At 54.2% G+C, this 21,288-nt stretch overlaps 3 protein-coding genes across 3 annotated transcripts in view; 2 read left to right on the forward strand and 1 right to left on the reverse strand.

The window, feature by feature from the left end:
- The window catches only part of LOC137356791 (tetratricopeptide repeat protein 24), a 52,761-nt gene extending 45,093 nt beyond the window's left edge, over nt 1-7,668 (forward strand). Inside the window, exon 12 of the mRNA XM_068022560.1 lies at nt 5,742-7,668. Within this exon, the coding sequence (XP_067878661.1) occupies nt 5,742-5,847 (106 nt within the window). The 3' untranslated portion in view covers nt 5,848-7,668. The remainder of the gene's footprint in view (nt 1-5,741) is intronic.
- Nucleotides 7,669-9,191: 1,523 nt separating this feature from the next.
- Nucleotides 9,192-16,775, forward strand: naxe (NAD(P)HX epimerase). The gene is made up of 7 exons (XM_068022573.1): nt 9,192-9,245; nt 10,150-10,365; nt 11,613-11,721; nt 11,991-12,101; nt 13,187-13,300; nt 14,181-14,328; nt 15,526-16,775. Exons 2-7 carry the CDS (start codon nt 10,178-10,180, stop codon nt 15,726-15,728), a joined length of 873 nt encoding a protein of 290 aa, XP_067878674.1. The 5' UTR covers nt 9,192-9,245; nt 10,150-10,177; the 3' UTR covers nt 15,729-16,775.
- A 2,730-nt stretch (nt 16,776-19,505) lies between these two features.
- The window catches only part of gpatch4 (G patch domain containing 4), a 2,622-nt gene continuing 839 nt past the window's right edge, over nt 19,506-21,288 (reverse strand). Inside the window, exons 2-3 of the mRNA XM_068022699.1 lie at nt 20,296-20,435; nt 19,506-20,213 (exon numbers count right to left, since the gene is read on the reverse strand). Coding sequence (XP_067878800.1) covers nt 19,733-20,213; nt 20,296-20,435 — 621 coding nt within the window. The 3' untranslated portion in view covers nt 19,506-19,732. The remainder of the gene's footprint in view (nt 20,214-20,295; nt 20,436-21,288) is intronic.

Raw genomic sequence — 21,288 nt, forward strand, 5'->3', positions numbered from 1 at the left:
GGCTACTCCTCCGCCCGCCGGACCGTCCCCGGAGTCGGCCGCCCGGACAGCCGAGGCGCTCTCCTCCGCCGGCGGGGGAGCGCCCTGACTGAAGGCGAACATGTTCCAGACTCGGAAAAGATCCCGGTAAAAGACAGGCAACTCCCTCAGAGAGGCGCGGCTAACGGACTCCACCGGGAGCTGCGTGTCGTCTTGAAGGCAGTGACACTGGCGGAAAAAATACGTCGCCAGCGCACACCATCTGGGAGGACGCTCGACGTACAGGTATCTCTGCAGGGTCCGAAGGCGGAGAGTCGCAGCCTGGGTGCGGACGCACACCAGCGACTGACCGCCCTCCTCGATCGGGAGACTCAGGACCGCGGCAGAGACCCAGTGTTTCCTCTTGCCCCAGAAGAAATCGACGAGTTTCTTCTGGATCTTGGTGGCAAATACAGGGGGCGGGGCCAAAGTGACCAACCGGTACCACAGCATGGAGGCCACCAGTTGGTTTATGACCAACGCTCGGCCCCTGTAGGAAAGCACTCGGAGCAGTCCTGTCCAGCGCCCCAGCCGAGCGGTGACTTTCGCCTCCAACTCCTGCCAGTTTGCCGGCCAGGCTTCCTCAGCGGGGCTAAGGTGGACTCCCAGATAGAGGAGGTGCGTGGTGCTCCACGCAAAAGGTGTCATCTCCTCCGGCAGGGAGTCCACCCGCCACTGACCAACCAGGAGTCCGGAACATTTCTTCCAATTGATCCTCGCGGAGGACGCGGCAGAAAAGGTCTGCTGGCAGTCGCGCATCCTCCGCAAGTCAACGGGATCAGTGATTGCGAGGAGCACGTCGTCGGCGTAAGCCGAGAGGATGACCCGCATGGCCGGCTCGCGCAGAGCCAATCCCGTCAACCTCCTGCGAAGCAGGCACAGGAAGGGTTTCACGCAGATGGTATACAATTGGCCGGACATGGGGCATCCCTGACGCACTCCTCTCCCAAAGCGAAGGGGCGCCGTCAAGGACCCGTTAACTTTGACTAGACACTCTGCGGCGGCGTATAAAAGTCAGACCCGGGCCACGAAATGCGGCCCGAGTCCGAAAGCGCGCAGAGTCCCGAAAAGGTAATCGTGATCCACCCTGTCGAACGCCTTCTCCTGATCGAGGGAGAGAAAGGCGACTGACTGACCAGTCCTCTGGGAAGGATGGATCAGGTCCCGGACCAGGTGGATGTTGTCCTGGATGGACCGGCCCGGGACCGTGTAGGACTGGTCGGGGTGGATCATGTGGGCCAGCACGGAGTCCAGGCGGATAGACATAGCCCGGGCAAAGATCTTATAATGAGGAGGGAGACTGGACGCCAGTTTTTAAGCAGGCGGAGATCGCCCCTCTTCGGCAGCAGGACGATGACCGCCCTGCGCCACGAGAGGGGCAGCTCCCCGGTCGCCAGGCTTTCCCCCAGGACCCGCGTGTAATTGTCCCCCAGGACGTCCCAGAACGCCCTGAGGAACTCCACGATCAACCCATCCAGCCCTGGGGATTTGCCCCTTGAGAGCTGGTGGAGGGCGCCAGTCAGCTCCGCCAACGTGAGCGGAGCCTCCAATCCTTCGGCGCCCTCCGGGCTGACCTGCGGCAGGTCCTCCCACAAAACTCTGCGCGCATCCTCGCTGGACGGATCCGGAGAGAACAACGCACTGTAATAAGTACGGACCAGGAGGCCCATTCCCTCCGGATCCGTTGTCGGCCAGCAGCTCCACAAGCTGCTTACGGACCCCCCGCCATTTTTCCAGCGAGTAGAAGAAGGGTGAGGCGCGGTCCAAATCTTCCAGGATCTGGATCCGCGACCTCACGTACGCGCCTCGGGACCCTATGAGCTGCAGGTCCCTCAGCGCGCCCTTCTCTTTGTACGCCTGCCACAGGGCCGGGTCCGCGACGGCATGACCGAGGCGGGACTCCAAGTCGAGCACCTCCCTCTCAAGACGCCCGATCTCGGCTTCCCTCCTCTTGGTCGACCCCTTCGCGTACTCCTGACAGAAGACGCGGATGTGAGTCTTGCCCACATCCCACCATAGCCTCAAGGAGGGGAAGCCCCCCTGCTTCCTTCTCCAGTCGGCCCAGAATCGACAGAACGAGTCCTGAAATCGCTCGTCCTCCAGCAGCCAGTTGTTAAAGTGCCAGTACGCGGACCCCGCCCGCGTGCGGAGCGGCGTGAACTCCGCCCACACCAGGCGGTGGTCCGAGCACGGCACCAGCCGCATGGAGGCCGCCGAGACGCGGGAGACGTACGCCTGCGAAATGTGGAGGCCGTCGATTCGCGACCCCCCCCACTCCAGACCTCCACGTGAAGGCGCTGGAGTCGGGATGGAGATTCCACCAGACGTCCACCAAGTTAAGGGAGCTGATCAGTCCCCTCAACTTCTCCACCGATGCTTGGCCGCGCTGGGGACCGGAGCGATCCCCCACCTCAAGGGTGCAGTTAAAATCCCCCCCGAGGATGATGCACTCGCCACTATCGATGGAGCTCAAGAGAGCGGACACTTCTTCAAAGAAGCGCGCTTGCAACGCGCCAGGTCTGGGCACGTACACGTTCACAAAGTGGAGCGGCACGTTACCCAGGCGAACGGCAAGGTGGAGCAAGCGGCCCGGCACTAGCTCCTTGACCCCCAAGATCTCCGGCTGAAAAGTCGGGGCCAACAAGATAGCCACCCCACTAGAAATAGGGGTGAGGTGAGTCATGTAGACCCCACCCTGCCACTCCAGGAGCCAGGTGGCTTCGTCTCCCGGAACGGTGTGGGTTTCCTGCAGAAAGCTCACCGCGTATCTCCCTTCCCTGAGGACAGAGAGATTGTGAAATCTGCGGTGAGACCCCCTGCTGCTGTTGATGTTGAGGCTGGCTATGGTTATCTTCATGTCAAAGGTACTTAAAACCCGTCACCAACAGCTCACTGTGAGGAGGGAGTGGAAGTGCACCTGGCCTTCCACTCCCCCAGCAACCCATTGAGGAACACATTAAAACGGCGCCTCTCAACCAGTTTCACGCCCGCGCGCTTGCCCGTTATCTTCAGGGCAGCACGGACGGACTGGATGATCAGCGCCAGATTCGACCAGCGGTCGAGGGCCAGCTGAACTTTATTGTGGCAGCCCCTGCAAACCGCAAGGAAATCCCGGAGTTCTGCCGTGGGGATGAGAGGAGATTCGGTGGGAGGCACGAGGGACTCCACCACCTCACTGGCGATGGAATCAAGATCATCCTCCGTGCCCCACAGCGAATCCCCATCCTCCTCTGGGTCGTCACCACCAGCGGCCAACACATCCACCACACACTGTGGGGCGGACGTCCCGGCCGCGCCAGCTGGTCCCGCCTCCGTCACGATCCCACCCCCAGGATCGATGGCGGAGGAGTTATCTCTGGGTTCTATTGTAAAACTGGAGCCTGTGGGCGCCAGCAGCCCAGGACCCCCTCCACCTCCGTCCCCAGGCCGAGTGGTCCAGGGGAGACATAAGATCCCGACTCCGGAAATCCAGCCGGAGCCGAGACCGGAGGTGGAGAGAGGAGGCCATCTCCCGCTCTGCTAGCACCCACAGGTCCAGCAGATGGGTCAGCATTCTCAGTTTTCACCAGGTCGGGTGTCTCCTGGTTGGTGGTGGACTCTGGCTGGGAGGGCTCACCCTCTGGGGCGTCGCCTTCCCCTTCATTCAGGGCACCCGACCCAGCAGCAGTGGCGGAATGGGCGGCGTCCCCAGGCTCCCCCACCACAAGCAGGGCCCCACTTACTCCTTCAGGAGGGGCCTCACGTACTGGGGCCTTCCCCTCCCCTCCATCCTGAGGAATAGGGAGCTCCTGCCCGGACTTTGCAGCCTTGGTGGTGGCGGTAGGGGGAACCTGAGCATCCGAAACAGGAGACAGCTCCCCTCCAACAGATGGGCCCTGCACCTCAGGGCCCTGTGTTATTTCTGTGGAGGAGTGCCTTCTCCTCTTTTTCCCACTAGGGTGCGGAGGCTCAGAGACCTCCATGTCATCAGAGGCCTCCGCCTCCGCACCCTTTTTTTCCTTTTTAGTCACCCTGGGCCTGAGCCCAGCCCTGGGACAGGTGGATTCCATGGGAATGGGCTTTGGGCTGAGCTCAGGCTCGGGTTGAGTCAAAGTGTCCAGGGGACGCGCCTCATGATGTTTCTTTTTTCCCCGCGTCTTCCTTCTGCTAGGACGGACGCTCCCCTCCCCGCCGGAGGCTGTGAAAACCACAGCCTCCGGAACCGACTGATCGGCATCTATTGGATGTGTGGGAGGAGTGGGAGGAGGTGCTGTGGAACCACTCTGGGCCGCCGAGGTGGAGCTGGCAGCCGCGAGGTTGGGGCAGTTCTTACGAACATGCCCCACCCCCCTGCAGATGTGGCACCGCGCCCCATGCGAGGTCCAGAAGACGCGGTAGGCCGTCCCCTGAAACTCTATACCGAAGTGGCCCTCCAAGACCTCCTCCCGCGCCAGCTGCATGAATAGCTGGCGGCGGAAGGAGTACACATGTCGGAGGCTGTGCTCCCGAAGACCGAGCGGGACTGGGGTGATCCCTGACCTCACCTCCCCCAGATGGTGTAGGTGGGGGAGGAGGAGCTCATCAGGAATGAAGGGTGGGACGTTCGACAAGGTTACCCGATGTGCAGTGGCCCCCAGAGGGTCCACTGGCAGGAAAATCCCACCCACTGTGAGCCCCGTACTTAGGGCGAGGGACACAGCCCGCTCGGTCTTCAGGAAGAACACAGCCTTCCCATACATCTTTGAGGCTGCAACAATGGCCGAGGGGCCGACAACCATGGCCATTGCCTTAACACAAGCCTCAATAGTCATATTAGGATGAGTGTAACTCTTCACCCCATGCTTTGATGTTAAGATTTTAAATGGTGACGGGGCCACAGGAGCAGCTGTCGCAGCTGCTGCAGCATAGGAGGGCCCCGCCACCGGAGAGGACTGAGAAGTCATGGGGTAGAAGAGTTACAGGCACTTTTCTGAGAGAAAAAAAAGAGCAAATACAATAAATCAAAAAAGCAACATTTAAAGGATGTAGCACAGGGGAAGAGGCTGAGGGAGAGGAAGGCCAGGAGGAATCAGTCTTTGTTGGTATTTTAAAGAAGTCTTGTAGCTGGTCTTCCAGTTGGGAGGGTGGGGTGAAGTCTTCACCTGGGTCAGCTGTAAGCTGCCAAGGCACACGCCTCCTTCGATGTTCAGATAAGAGAAGAGAAAAGAGAAGAGAAGTCTCTTCACCTGGGCAGCTCCAGCTGTCCCAGGCTTAGTAGTTGGGGTGGGGAGGGAGCTCCCTATCCAAAGATGTTAAACACAGGAGCTCCCTATTGAAAAATACAGCCCCACCCAAGGTCTTCAGGTCTCTTCTTTCCCCACCCCCAACAATCAATGAAAAAGACTTCAGGATGAAACAAACTCACAAAGGTTCTTCCAGTTCTCGGCCTTCCTTCCTTTGTTGAAATTTGGAATAAACTTTTGTTTCAGTTTGAGTCTCCCTCTTGCAGCAGTCACACAGCCTGCAGCCTCCAACCTCTGCACACAGCCACAGTCAGCTGCACCTCGTTGATGCACTCAGGCTCCCAAATCAGAGAGCAGCCAATCCCAGTGCTGTACCTGTCCTGGGAGTGTTTGATGGGGACAGTACAATCAATTACTGTGAGGGGCTCCTTCGCCAGGTATGCAGACATCTTGAGGAGCACGGGTTCCAGATGGGAAGGCGAATAGGGCTCAGGATTCTTACCCTTTTGCTTTATATTTCAGTGTTGCTTCAGGATCACAGAACTCTGGGAGTTCCAACAGCGGGAATGACCAGGAACACCCAAAACGGAGGAGCAAGTGGGAATCAAAGATGTGCAAAGTCATGTGAGATTCAGTTTTTCCACCAATCAGTGGCCATTCCCACGTTTTTTCCCAAAGATCGGAATACCGCTGGTATTGCAGACAATCGCAATTCCCATCTCAGGAAGTCACCATGTTGCTTTCTTTATCTTGTTGCAATACCTTTCCTGTTTGGACACACTCTCAATTTATACAAGCACACCACCTTCTCTCAGGCCTCAGTTTCAGTGTTGACCGCTCGTCCTCTCTTGTGGAGCACTCGGTGTTGACCTCTCACCCTGTCCTGTGGGGTGCTCAGTGTTGACCTCTGACCTTGGCCTGTGGGGGCTCAGTGTTGACCTCTGACCTTGTCCTGCAGGGCTCAGTGTTGACCTCTCACCCTGTCCTCTGGGGTGCTCAGTGTTGACCTCTGACCTTGTCCTGCGGGGGCTCAGTGTTGACCTCTCGCCCTGTCCTCTGGGCTGCTCCGTGTTTACTCCTCACCTTGTCTGCTGGACGTCACTGTGAGCCATTAATTACCAGTCACCAGCAAGGTCACAGATGAGCTCAGCAACGGGGTCAGTGGCAAAAGTAAGTCTCGTGCCCAAAGGCAGTACCCGGCTTGGTGCTGAGCCCCACACACCCAGACTCTGAAGGTCGTGCCCCAGTGCAGTTACAGACGGTCACGGGCATGTAAACATTCACCACACCTCTTCCCCCCCACCCCGGGCAGGGTTCCTGCCTCTGCAGAAGGAGGCAGTAAATGGTGATATTAAAAATTATTCTGAATTTTCCCTTTCAATTCGTGCTCTGGCTGCATTATATATATTTTGTAAACATTAACTATTTTAATATATTTTTTTTTAAAAACAGAAGTTCTTTATTTTTATATACTTGGTGACTCCTGAGCTATTTTTACATAACTTAATCTGGCCCTGGTTATTTCTTTCTGGTAACTCTCTGCTTTAAATCATTAAATTCCAAAATATCTGGGCTTTCCTTTTGCATTTAACTTTGTATTTAAAAATGCATTCGTTTCAACTGCAAATGCTCCCTCTCCCCATTGACTCTTGCAGCACAGAAGGAGTCCATTTGGCCCATCGTGCCTGTGCTGGCTCTTTGAAAGAGCTCTCCAATTAGTCCCACTCCCCCCCTCCCCCTGCTCTTTAACGCAGCGAGTTGTTGTGATCTGGAACGCGCTGCCTGAAAGGGCAGTGGAAGCAGATTCTATAGTAACTTTCAAAAAGGGCAATTGGATAAATACTGGAAGGGGGAAAGATTGGCAGGGATATGGGGGAGGGGAGAGGGACTAATTGGATCGATCTTTCAAAGAGCCCGCACAGGCACGATGGGCCGAATGGCCTCCTCCTGTGCTGCATGATTCCTCCAAACACAGTCAGGTTTAGATCGTTGCCGTTCTGCGAGTCATGTGCACCTGTCGTGAGGCTTTTGGGACCTTTATTCACCTGGCGTCGGCTCTCAGCGCAGAAAGGTGAAGAGTGTTGGCGAAAGGAGCAATCTTCCTTCAGTTCTGAGCGGACGAAAGTATTTCTTTCAGCCTGGTTGTGACAGGCTCTGCAGTAAGCAAGCACTGCTCAGTGTCAATGCTGATCCGAAACCTGAGATTCACAGCTCTGGAGAGCAAAGCGTACCCTTGTCTAAACGTAAAGTTTATTATTTTAACAAATGCCAGAGTTTACTTGCACCCTAACCAGCCTGCTCGATGAAGCAGATTTTAAAACAGCCTAATTGTCACCTCAGTTTACCACAGAGATTACTGCATGTATAAATTGGAGATTGTAGTAAGGCAACATATTGACAAAATCCTGTTTAAAATTGGTTCTTGGCAAAGTTGTGGGGGGGAATTGATCCTAAGCCTGTTTTTATCATGTATAAAATGTACAGTTATCGAACATTAAAGTTCAGCAAAGCGTTTTCATCAGCTTCATACTTCTGGTTGTGATCAAGAATGGCCACACTTCTCTAATATTCCCCCACTGCTGTCCAAATTTATCTGGCTTTCCACCCATCGTGTCTCTCTCTGCATCCCTTTTTTCATTTCTTTACCTCTCCTCCCCTGTCCCTTCGCTCTTGACCTTGGTTTCTCTCTGTCTACCCCCTTCCATCTTGCTCTCTCTCCCTCTCCTTTCTCTGGTCTTTCTCACTCTCTCTCTCTTCCCCCTCTTCCTTGGTCTTGTTCTCACTCTCTGCCTCCTTCCTTAGTCTTGATCTCTCTCCCTTCCCCTCCTCTTGCCTTGCTTTCTCCCTGGATTTTTTCTATTTCCCTTCCTTCTCTCCCTCCTCTGTATTTCCTTCTCCCATCTTTCCCTCCTTCCCTTCTCTTCATCCCCTTTCCCTTTATTTGTTTTCCTCTATCCCTCTCTCTTTCCCTGTTCTCTTTCTCTCAGTCTCCCTGCCCTCCCAGCTCCCCTCCCCCCCCCCCCCCCCCGCATCCCTTTCCCTCTTTCTCATTTACAAGTTATCTTGAAGGTATCATTCTGGGTAACAGCAGATTAAAAACAAAGGCTCGAAGCGAGAGGGTGTCAAGGGAAAGTGCAATGGTATTGTGGCCAGCCTGCAGCTGGGCAGCAGCCAGAGCGTCTTCAGATTTCCTAAAGAGGCAAGTGGCTGCGATGCCCCCCACAGTTGAACAGCACGGCGACACTCAGTCTGAAGTTGGACAGGGAGGCTGTGCCAATTGGCTACCTTTGGGCAGCTGCAGGACGCAGTGAGAGCCTTCAGGAGCGGAGTGGGGTGCGATTAAGGTAAGAAAAAAAAAACACCCTTGCACCCCTTTAAATAATGCTCCAGGCGTTGAAGCGACTAAGCCCGCCCCTTCACCGCTACCGTTGGTTCTGATTTGTGACTAGATTCCGGGTGTTGATTGGATATGAGCTGTGCCAATCACTGAGGGGCGGGGAAACATGCAAAAGAACCGCTTGTTGATTGGTTTGCTTTGTGACTGACAGGTGTTACTCAGGACAAAACTGCCGCTCCTCCCGCCCTTCGCACAGCTCAGGCGACTGGCTGGTTCAAGTGTCGCTCAAGTCAAGGCCCGCCTTCTCCTACCTCTGGTTGGGTGATTTACCGAGCGTCGCAAGGTTCATTGGTCCTTTTGGGTGTCAGTCAATATTAAGCCCACCCTCTTATGACGCTACCTGGTTTCCGTGGCCTCCTCGAACTGTTCCTTTCACTGATTGGCTAATGATAGTGTCAATCAGGTTAGGACAGCAATCCGACTGGGTGTGACCGGCTGAGCGGTGCAGTAATTGATTGGTTAAGTGTTGTGGCAGTCAAGTTGAGACCACGCCCATGCCTCGCCCCTGTTGGCTACCTGCGTGAGTGACAGGATGAAGCGGACGGCGATTGGTCCTGAAGAGTGGGAGGGCGGGACAAGGCCTTTATCACCAGAAGAGCAGGCGGTGGCGGTGGGTCTGAGGAGAGTTGGTAAGTGGCGGTTGGGCGATGAGGTTGTTTTGGCGGTGTGGGGGGGCCCGAGGCAACAGTGGAGGCGTTCAGGGAAACGGGTCTCAGCCCCACTGGGTGCTCGAGTCTGACAGCACTGCCCCTCCCCCAATCTGGGGGGAATTCCCCTCCCCCCACAGGGACACTCACTCCCCTCCCCCAATCTGGGGGGACTCTTTCCCACCCCCCACCCCCAAGACCTGGGTGCAACCCCCACCCCCCACAGGGTCACTCACTCCCCTCCCCCAATCTGGGGGGAATTCCCCTCCCCCCACAGGGACACTCACTCCCCTCCCCCAATCTGGGGGGAATTCCCCTCCCCCCACAGGGACACTCACTCCCCTCCCCCAATCTGGGGGGACTCTTTTCCCCCCCCCCCCACCCCCAAGACCTGGGTGCAACCCCCCCCCCTCCCCACCCCCCACAGGGACACTCACTCCCCTCCCCCAATCTGGGGGGATTCCCCTCCCCCCACAGGGACACTCACTCCCCTCCCCCAATCTGGGGGGACTCTTTTCCCCCCCCCCCACCCCCAAGACCTGGGTGCAACCCCCACCCCCTCCCCACCCCCCACAGGGTCACTCACTCCCCTCCCCCAATCTGGGGACACTTTCCCCCCCCCGCCCCCCGCAACAGGAGGGGGGGGGGCGGGGGGACCAATATTTATCCCTCAACCAACATCACTAAAAAAAAAATGAATTAGATCATTATCATATTACTGTTGGTGGAATCTTGCTGTGCGCAAATTGGCCGCGACATGACAACAGTGACCACACTTCAAAAAAAAAAGTGCTTCATTGGCTGCAAAGCGCATTGAGACATCCTGAGGTGGTGAAAGGCGCTACAGAAATGCAAGTTCTTTCAATACTCCTTCTCTCCCGCTCAGGCCAGCTGCTTCCTCCATTGGCCCCCGAATGTTCGGGATCAGGACCCTCCTGGGCCCCATCGTAATCGCGTCGTCTCACTACGTTGCCCGCCGCACTGGACTGGGAGCCGTCCAGGCGCAGGACTTCCTCCGCCCCAACCTGCGGTGGCGGGTGCTACCCGGACAAATGGATCCCAACTGTTCTGCTTTGGGCACCAAATCGGTGAAATACCTCGGGTAAGTTGGCCTGACAGGGGTCTTCTGAATGAAGCAGAGGGTTTGAACATCGCCAGCTCTTGAACTCTTGATCCTGAGGCAGCTGGAATACAAAGAGCTAAATAGTGATGTTACAGTTATATAGAGCTCTGCTCAGACCCCCATCTGGAGTAACTGGGTTCAGTTCCGGGCCCCGCACCTCAGGAAGGAGATATTGTCCTTGGAGGGGGTGCAGAGCAGATTCACCAGAATGATCCCGGGGATGAAAGGGTTAAATTACGAGGACAGGTCACACAGACTGGGCTTGTATTCCCCTTGAGTGTAGAAGATTAAGGGGGTGATCTAATCGAGGGGGTTTAAGATGATTAAAGTATTTGATCGGGTCGATAGAGAGAAACTATTTCCTCTGGTGGGGGGGAGGGGGAGTCCAGAACAAGGGGGCAGAACCTTAAAATTGGAGCCAGGCCGTTCAGGGGGTGATGTCAGGAAGCACTTCACACAAAGGGGAGTGGGAATCTGGAAAACCCTCCCCCAAAAAGCTGTCGAGGCCGGGGGGAAATTTCCAAACTGAGATGGATAGATTTTTGTTGAATTAAGGGTGACAGAACCAAGGCGGGGAGTTGAGATACAGATCAGCCCTGATCAGGTTGAATGGCAGAACAGGCTCGAGGGGCTGAATGGCCTCCTTCGGCTCCTACGCACCTGTTAAGGTGGGTGGGTTGGCAGGGGGAGGGTGGGAGGAGTTTATTTGATAACAAGGAGGCGTGGATAACCCATTGGCATCCACCAGTCGGGCTCACAGCGCAAGAATGGGCCGCTTGGCAAAGGCGTCTGCTGCTGCCCCTGAAACCAACCTAACCCCCCCCCCCCCCCAACCCCTGCTAGGAAGAATCCGTACCATTGGCGGAAGGAGGGTAAAATGTGAGAGTTGAGGGTGGCATTGTTGCTTTTATCTCCCCTCTCGAGCAGGAACAGTGGGTCAGTTGTTGAACCCCAGGGTGGCGTACAGAGGACAAAAAGAAAGCGGTTCTGGGGCTGTCCAACAAGTGGGATAGGGTGTATAGAAGCAGACTGTTCCCAGTAGTGGAGGAGTGTAGCGCAGTAGGCCCCACCCACCGTCCCTCACTGCCCTTTCTAGCCCCCTTCAACAGATCAAACTCAGCCACCGACGTGTGCTGAGGGAGAGGCGGGGGGGGGGGGGATTGCTAGCCAACGTCCCGCTCTACCTGTGCAGCTGCTGTGACCTCTGTGTTTCTCTCGCCCCGCAGTCAGGAAGAGGCCCAGGCCATTGACCAGGAGCTGTTCAATGAGTACAAGTTCAGCGTGGACCAGCTGATGGAGCTGGCAGGCTTGAGCTGTGCATCCGCCATTGCGAAGGTAGGTGACCTCGGAATCACCTGTTTTTGCGCCCAACTATCCACCTCCCCGCTAGGCAGCCATGTGGGCACTCAGAGCCCACCAACAGGGCGCACCAATACAGCTTCCTCACTATCCCACCAGGGAGTGCACCCCCCCCAGTGCTAACTGCTGATCTATCACCTCCCTGCGTCATCAGCCATGCAGGCACATGGTTTATTGATTGTGTAAAAAAAAAAGTTGAACATTTCGCTCTCAGCAGGACTCACTTCTCTCTCTCCATCTTTCAGGCCTATCCCCTCTCGTCTCTTCGGAAACAAACCCCGACCGTGTTGGTATTGTGTGGACCAGGGAACAATGGCGGAGATGGGCTTGTGTGCGCAAGGCACCTCAAACTCTTCGTAAGTTCACGCACCCTCTACACTGTCCCCATCAAACACTCCCAGGACAGGTACAGTACGGGGGGTTAGATACTCTGCTTGAATAATGAGTGAAAGTTATGCTGCAATTGTCTAAAGATTAGGTCAGACCCCACCTGGAGTGACTGGGTTCAGTTCTGAGCCCCGCACCTTGGATATATTGGCCTTGGAGGGGGTGCAGAGCAGATTCACCAGAATGATCCCTGGGCTGAAAGGGTTAAATTACGAGGACAGGTCGCACAGACTAGGCTTGGATTCCCTCGAGTGTAGAAGATTAAGGAGTGATCTAATCGAGGGGGTTTAAGATGATTAAAGGATTCGATAGAAATAAAAACAGAAAATGCTAGAAATACTCGAGCAGGTCAGGCAGCATCTGTGGGGAGAAAAACAGAGTTAACGTTTCAGGCCTGTGACCTTTCATCGGAACGGGGAGTAGTTAGAAATTAAACAGGTTTTGAGCAACTGAGAGCGGGAGTGGGAGGAGGGTAGGAAGAAGAACATAAGGGAAGGTCTGTGATAGGATGGGCAGAAGGAGAGATTAAATGACAACCGAGCCAAAGGGAGTGGTAATGAGACAAATAAAGAAACCAAAGATGTGTCTAGAGGAGGTGTGAATGGCAGAATAATGAACAACTGCCATTCGAAAGTGAAAAGAAGAGTAAAAACTGAAACCTGCAAAGAAAAAGGAAACACAATTTGGACACAAAATGGGGTAGATCAAGAGAAGCTATCTCCTCGAGTTGGGGATTCCAGAACAAGGGGGCATTGAATGGTGGGACAGGCTCAACGGAGGGGCTGAATGGCTCTGCATTCTGCTACCAACCGTTACTCGTACTGCAGCCACCATCATCGTGTGACCGAGTTTGTTCGTTTCTGCTGGGTCAGATAGTCAATTTGTCCGGGTTGCAGACTTGCCCCCAACCGCTGGGGCTGGATGGAGCACCTCTGTCCCCCCGCCACTTCCCAGTTAGCAGGTCCAGCTCTGTGTAGGATACGGCCGTGCAAAGTGCTGTCTGGTCATTTGTACCTCGTTCCACCCTCGACGTTAACGTTCTCTCCTTTCACAGGGCTACGAACCTAGCATCTTCTACCCAAAGCGCCCAAGCAAGCCCCTCTTCCAGGCCCTCACCGCCCAGTGCCAGAAAATGGGCATCCCCTTCCTGACGGAGTTCCCTTCAGAGGTAAGAAACTCGGCGTGCACCAGACACGGCCCAGACCCTGTCACCACCCACTGTTCCTCAATGCTGTGGCTGCTACAGCGGGTCAGAGGCTTAGTATTCTGTGGCTAGTGGCTCACCTCCTGACTCCCCAAAGCCTGTCCAACATCTACCGTCGGGGGTGTGATGGAATACTCGCCCAGTTCGGCTCCAACAACTCTCAAAGAAGTCAACACCGACCACGACAAAGCAGCCCTCTTGACCAGCACCCCATCCACCACCCGGAGGATGGTGATCTGGAGAGGAATCTTTGATCAATGTTTTCCTCCCAAAGCCCCGGGCCAACTGATCTGAGATGCTCTAACTCAGTGCGGTCTGCACTTAGGGCCTTGCTGGCCTGTGTCCTGTTGCCCAGCGAGGGTTACATTGACGTCTGCTGCCGAAACCCTCATCCATGCCTTTGTTACCTCCAGACTTGACTATCCCAGTGCTCCCCTGACCGACCTCCCACATTCCACCACCACCACCCCCCCCCCCACCCGATTTCCATCACTCTGCAGTCGGTGGCCGTGCCTTCAGCTGCCTGGGCCCTAAGGAATCGTAGAATTGTTACGGCACAGGAGCAGGCCATTCAGCCCGTCGTGTCCATGCCAGCACTCAGCAAGAGCAGCCTTTTCCCTCGAATTTCCCTCCCTGAACCCCTCTCCACCTTTAAGACGCTCCTTAAAAGGTAATTCTTTGACTAAGCTTTCAGTCACCTGGTCTGAATACCTCCTTATGTGGCTCGGTGAGAAATCCTGTCTGATCATGGCCCCTGTGACATGCCCCGGGGCATTTTACTGTGATTAAATGAGCTGGAGTGATGCAAGTTGAGGCTCAGTGTCACTTCTCTGTCACTTGACAGCCACTCTTCATCGACGAAGTGTACAACCTGGTCGTCGACGCCATCTTCGGCTTCAGCTTCAAAGGGGAGGTGCGCCAGCCTTTTGCCACCATCCTGGGCACCCTGGAGGCGGTGACTGTGCCCATCGCCAGCGTGGACATCCCGTCAGGTGAGTGCAAGAGATGGTGGTGACTGACGGGCTTCACAAACAGAAGCGTCGAGTACGAGCGCAAGCAAGTTAGGCTAAAACTTTGTAAATGGCTGGTTCAGCCCCAGTTGGGAGTATTGATCCCAGGGATGAGAGACTGCTGTTCTGTGGAGAAACTAGAGAAGCTGGGATTGTTCTCCTTAGAGCTTGGGACTTGGGTGTCCTTGTTCATGAGTCACTGAAAGCTAACACGCAGGTTCAGCAAGCAATTAGGAAGGCAAATGGTATGTTGGCCTTCATTACAAGAGGATTTGAGTACAGGGGTAAAGACGTCTTGCTGCAATTATACAAGGCCTTGGTGAGGCCACACCTGGAATATTGTGTGCAGTTTTGGTCTCCTTATCTGAGGAAGGATGTTCTTGCTATAGAGGAAGTGCAGCGAAGGTTCACCAGACTGATTCCTGGGATGGCGGGACTGACGTATGAGGAGAGATTGAGTCGGTTAGGATTATATTCACTGGAGTTCAGAAGAGTGAGGGGGGATCTCATAGAAACCTATAAAATACTAACAGGATTTGACAGGGTAGATGCAGGAAGGATGTTCCCAATGGTGGGGGAGTCCAGAACCAGGGGTCATAGTCTAAGGATAAGGGGTAAACCTTTCAGGACTGAGATGAGGAGAAATTTCTTCACCCAGAGAGTGGTGAGCCTGTGGAATTCACTACCACAGAAAGCATTTGAGGCCAAAACACTGAATGTTTTCAAAAAGGAGTTAGATATAGCTATTGGAGCGAAAGGGATTAAAGGATATGGGAGGAAATGGGAACAGGTTACTGAGTTGGATGATCAGCCATGATCATAATGAATGGCGGAGCAGGCTCGAAGGGCCTACTCCTGTTTTCTATGTTCCAATGTTTCTATTATGAAGGGTTTTGATGGTGTGGATAGGGAGAGGAGAGGAAAAGGAGGAGGGTCACCTTAACTTAAGCGGAAGAGTGAAGAATGTTTGCACTGTGTTCTGGAATGGGTCGATGGGGACCAGCAGCATATACAGGTTTGAGAGGTGGTTGGATGTGTTCCTGGTGACGGGGCTATGTTGAGTAGATGGGTGGGTAGATGCGAGATGGGGTGTTCGGGATCGTTCAGCCGCGTTGACCACGTTTCGAGCATCTGATGCCTTGTTGTGACGCCAATCTCCCGTCTCTCTCTCTCCGGCAGGTTGGGATGTGGAGAAAGGCAGCCCCGACGGGATCCAGCCCGACCTGCTAATCTCCCTCACCGCGCCCAAGAAAGCCGCCGCCCACTTCCACGGGCGCTACCACTTCCTGGGCGGCCGTTTTGTGCCGGCAGCACTGGAGCAGAAGTACAACCTGAACCTCCCCGACTACCCTGGCACTGAGTGCATCCTCCAGCTGCTGTAATACCTCCAGCCCTGCAGGGGGCCCTCGGCGCCAGCGGACAGTGTATTGGAGGGTTTCCCCCCTCCCCACCCCACCACCCTCCCCGTTGAGAGCCGGGGCTACTCCCACTCCTGGACAGTCTCGCATTCATACTCTCTCTGATCTCCAACTATCGCTTGGGCATTTAGATCACAGGGTGGGTTTCGGGAGGGTGCAGTTTATAAAATCTGCCGGTGTCTTTCGCTGCTTGTTGAGGGGCAGGAGCCCAGGATCCAGTGAGCAGCACATCAGCAGAGACGCTCTGAATTAAAAAGCTCTTGCTTATAACCGAGACCGTGGAATCACACAGCTACAGAAGGAGGCCATTCGACCCATCGTGCTTGTGCTGGCTGTTTAAAAGATTAGTCCCATTCCCCCCCACTGCTCTTTTTCCCCCTTCAAGTATTTATCCAATTCCCCCCTTTTGAAAGTTACTATTGAATCTGCTTCCACCGCCCTTTCAGGCAGCGCGTTCCAGATCACAACAACTCACTGCGTTAAAAAAAAAAATTCTCCTCCTCTCCCCCCTCTGGTTCTTTTACCGATTATCTTCAATCTGTGTCCCTCTGGTTACCGACCCTCCTGCCAATGGAAACAGTTTCTCCTTATTTACTCCATCGAAACCCTTCCTGATTTTGAACGTCTCAACTAAACCTCCTGTTAACCTTCCCTGCTCTCATGAGAACAATCCCCAGCTTCCCTATCTTTCCACATCCCAGGGTAACATTCTTAAATCCACACTCGAAGTCCTCCTTAAAAGTGTGGTGTCCAGAATTGGAGTTGGATTTTCGTGAGCTCCTGCTGAAAGGAATCAGTGAGCTGTCCGAAATCTCTCGTGTGTGTGTGTGTGTGTGTGTGTTTCCGTTCGTGCGGGCTAGGGGTTAACAGGACCCTCGCACGGAGCCTGATTGGGTACGTTTGATAGCGTGGTCCTGAATACCACAGGGATTCTGCTGTTACAGCGCCGGAGGCAGTTAGTCTGAACTGTTAACGGGACAACTGCACAATAAAAGGAGTGAGAGATGGTTACTGTCGTCTCAGACTTCCAGCGTTTCTTCAACCCTGCCCGCTCAAAAATATGACCATTTCAAAAAGGGGGGGTTGGGGGGGGTATTTACTCTAAACAAGGGAGCACCGCTCTCTCTCCAGGACTACACACACATACCTAACCCACTGCTGTGTAGTCACTGACGTCTACACAGTGACAGATTCATTTGGAACGCTTCGACAGCAGTGCTATGGGCACTGCCAGAGGTTCTGGCTTCCACGTATGCAGTTTAAACTAATGGCAAGTCTTCCTGTTCAGGCGGGCACAGAAGATCCCACAGCCACTAATCAAAGAGCAGGGGTATGCTCCCTCGGTCCTGGCCAACATCCCTCCAGCAGCTCACCTTGTTTAATCTCATTGTGGGATCTTGCTGTGCACTAGGGTTCCCTGCGTTACACCCTTCAGAAAGTACTCCATTGGCTGCAAAGTGCTTTGGCAGATTTTGGGGGGGGGGGGGGGGGGGGGGGGGGGGGGCGTGACAGGTGCTTTCCCCTGCCGTCCTATAACAGGGTTCAGCAAGGAATCGCAATCCGTGGTGGGGTTTGAACACATGGTTCTCGATCATTAGCTTAGGCCTCTGGAATACAGAATCACAGTGCAGAAAAGGAGGCCATTCGGCCCATCGTGTCTGCACAGGCTCTCCGAATGAGCAATGCACTTAGTGCACCTTTTCCCCGTAACCCTGCATACATTCTTCCTTTTCAGATAAGTCCAATTCCCTTGTGAATGTTTCCACTGGACCCTGCCTCCGTCACACGCTCGGGCTGTGGATTCCAGAACTCAACCACTAGCTGTGTGAAGAAGTTTTCCCCAATGTCACCTTTGCTGCCCAGTCCAGTAATGTAACCATGTGTGCTGTGCTATCATGCCTGACACTGAATATATTGGTACCCTTTACTGGTACTTTACACTCTAGTGATGGCGAACATAGGTTGTGTGAAGACCTGGGTCAAATCAGATAGCCTCACCCCCACCTCCAATCCACATAAATGGACTATATTGCAAGTTACCAGCTCGACCAATGGACTGTTGTTTCCATGCACTATCACCCTCAGACTCTCAATTCCCCCACACCACTGCCTCTTACATTCTCAGTGCGCTGGCACACGTTCAGCAAGTCAGATCAGCACTCGAATAACTGTATTATCAGTTCCAACAGAGACGAGGAGAAACGTTTTCTCCGAGGGTCGTGCGGCTTTGGAACTCCCTGCCTCAGAAGGTAGTGGAGGCGGGGTCGTTGAATATTTTTAAGGCGGAGGTAGATAGACTCTTGTTAGGCAAGGGAATCAAAGGTCATCAGGGGTAGATGGGAAGAGTGGAATTTGAGACACAAACAGATCAGCCGTGGTCTTATTGAATGGCGGAGCAGGCTCGACGGGCTGAACGGCCTACTTCTGCTCCTAATTCGTATGGGTGAATGGACAGAGGGTCCGACACCCAAAACACCAACATCCGTCCAGCAACGCGTCAGCCACCGCTCAGCGGGTAGCACTTCCATCTCCCGACTCATAATTTTGGAGTCCCCACTCTGGAGACGCGAGCCCACAATCCAGGCCAGTGCCAGTAGTGAGGGGGTGCTGCACTGTCGGAGGTGCCGTCTCTCCGCCGAGACGTTAAATCGAGGCCCCCGTCCGCCCTTCCACGACGGATGTAAAAGATCCCACGGCCGCTATTGGAAGAGATTCTCCCCCCCCCCCCCCCCTCTCATATTTATCCCTCAGTCAACATCACTAGAAAAACAGGTGATCATAATGACAGTGCTGTTTGTGGGATCTTGCTATGCGCAAATTGGCTGCCGCGTTTCCTACATTACGACAGCGCCGTGAAGCGCTTTGGGACGTCCTGCGGCGGTGAAAGGCGCTATAGCAATGCACATTCTCGCGGTCCTGTGTACGCCCAGCGTTGTGTGTTTTTATTACACTTCTATATATATATATATTGCTGCTCAGTCCAGTCACCGCAGCTCGTGATTCAAGTACAACAAAACTAAAAGCCGTTTTTTTTTTGTGAACAGCCCCCTCTCGGTTTATCACAGCTGTGCCTCAGCGAGCTTAACCTTCACGCTGCTGTCCTGGGTGGGCGTGTGGTCCCAGCGCACCGATTTGGCAGAGAGCTTCCATTAGCCAACAGGGTGTCTGTCACGCTCGGCCCCCACCTGCCAAGAATGAGGCACATTAATTTTGTCATGAACATTGATTTTAAACTGCTTGCTGGAGCGAGAAAATGACTTGTTAAATAGATCAGCCGTGGCTGGAAAAGGCATCAGGTATTGAGTGTAAGAGGAGCGTTCCAGAGACTGCTAAGGTGATACAATCCAGGACTGGTTAGACCAGCTGGTCATATGACTAACTGGCTGTTTCAGGATCTTTTGAACGAGCCAGAGAGTTTGAACTCAGAAAGACTGTTTGCTCCTGGACTGAAGATTTCTGTCTGCTCCCATCTCTTTCTCACAAGCCACACGAACCCCAAGAGAGAAAAGTCTCCTACAGGGGCGAGGTTTAAGAATAATACTGGTCCCCAACAAAAAGCAAGATCTACCGACAATCAAGGACTCTACAGTGAGCTCGAAGAACGGTAACAAAAACTCTTCAGATATTGCCTCAAACTTTTCCCTTAATTTTTTCTTCTCTCTTCTGTCCCTATCTGCATGTGTGTATCACGTATGCATGCTAGTGTGGGCGTGTCGTATATCCATAGGCCTCAAACAAATGAAAGTTTTAAGTTCCAAGTTTAATAAATTTCAATCTTTCTTCTTTAAACCTAAGAAAGCCTGTTTGTGCTGGTTTCTTTGCCTTATAATTGGAAAGCGGTGAACAAGGATTCACCAAGGGAAAGCTAAAAACACGGTGTGTATAAAAATGAAACCATATTACGATAAGACCAGGTGAAGGCTGAGAGGGACCCCCTAGACACCTTTCTCACCTGGTCGTCACAAGCGTCACTCGACCTCACTCCTCCTTTTCTTCTTCCTCTTTGCAACGTTTCCACATTCCAGGTCACTCTCATTCTGCGGCAGCTGGTCCGCAATTTGCCTGTTTCTCCGTTTGCGTTTCCACTTGTTCTCCCTCCCTTTGGATCCCCGTTCGGGCACGAATTGCCACTCGCCCGTACTTGGCACCTCCGCGTCGGGCTCTCCTCCGAGGCGCGTCCTCCCCTCGGCCTGGCTCACCCCTTTATATTTACGCTCCCCGCCTCTCGCTCCCGGCGCAGTCGGCCTCGTGTTCCGAGCTGGCTCGCTTCTTCTTCCTCCGCTTTGCTTTGCCCTCCGTCGCCGTTCCCCCGGTGGCCAGGGCCTCCCCCTCGGCCTCTCGGGGGCAGTGCCCGACTGGCGGCCCTGCCCGTACTTTGCCAGAAATTGGCGCTCCTGTTCCTCCAGCCGGATCAGCTTTGCACTCATGGTTACGCCGTGGCGGGCACCCCTGAGGAGGGAGGAGAAAGGGTCAAGGCACCCAGGAAACAGCAGAAGGCTCAAAGCAAGCCGCGGGAGAGGCGAATACTCACTTGTGCCCAGTGCGACCCCCGCAAGCCCGGACCAACTCTTCATCTGTCAGTCTGCATTCAAAAAAATAAAATACAACAGTATAAACACTGGGGTCGTACCCGACGCACAGCGTACGGGGTCCGCTCCAGCCTCGATCACTCTGTGTTCAAATCAATCACACAGATCACAGCCGCCAATGCAGTATTGATACTGGATGTCACTGGCACCTTTGGCCAATCAATACTCTGAGTCAGAGGATCGTGGGTTCGAGTCCCCACTCCAGAGTCCTGAGCCCATAATCGAGTGCCAGTACTGGGAGTGCTGCACTGACGGAGGTGCTGTCTTTTGGATGAAATGTTAAACCGAGGGCCCCCTTTGCCCCCGGAGGTGGATCGGGTGGGAGTGTGCACCCCCGGCGTCCTGGGGCCCAATACTTATCATTCAACCAATGTCGGGAATGCATTGTGCGGGTAACAAACAGACCGCGCAAAAGCATCGGTCCCTTTAAGACGTACACATGCGCGCCCATTCGGCAATCTTAAAGGGACAGATCAGTGCAACCAACAGGCCGTGACAGAACAGAATTAGAAAGGATGACACAACTAGTTTACCTATTGACAAGAGGTCTATATTCTGGCCCAATTACGAGAATCAATCTGCTTTTTAACCCTTTTATGTTGCAAAACTAGGGCCAAGTATTCCCGTTCAGCCATCACCCCGTAACACTCTGGCTCCCAATCTGGCAATGCCTCCATTTTAAAATTCTCATCCCCGTGTTCAAATCCCTCTGTGGCCCACATTCCCTCCCTATCTCTGTAAACCCCCTCCAGCCCCGACAACCCTCCGAGATCTCTGCCCTCCTCCAATTCCGGCCTCTTGCGCATCCCCCCCCACCCGATTCCCATCGCTCCACCATTGGCGGCCGTGCTTCAGCTGCCTGGGGGCCCTGGAATTCCCTCCCTAAACCTCTCTCTCTCTCCTCCTTTAAGATGCTGCTTATGTGGCTCGGGGTA

The sequence above is a fragment of the Heterodontus francisci genome, chromosome 46, assembly GCF_036365525.1.
Source record: "Heterodontus francisci isolate sHetFra1 chromosome 46, sHetFra1.hap1, whole genome shotgun sequence".
Taxonomy (NCBI): domain Eukaryota; kingdom Metazoa; phylum Chordata; class Chondrichthyes; order Heterodontiformes; family Heterodontidae; genus Heterodontus; species Heterodontus francisci.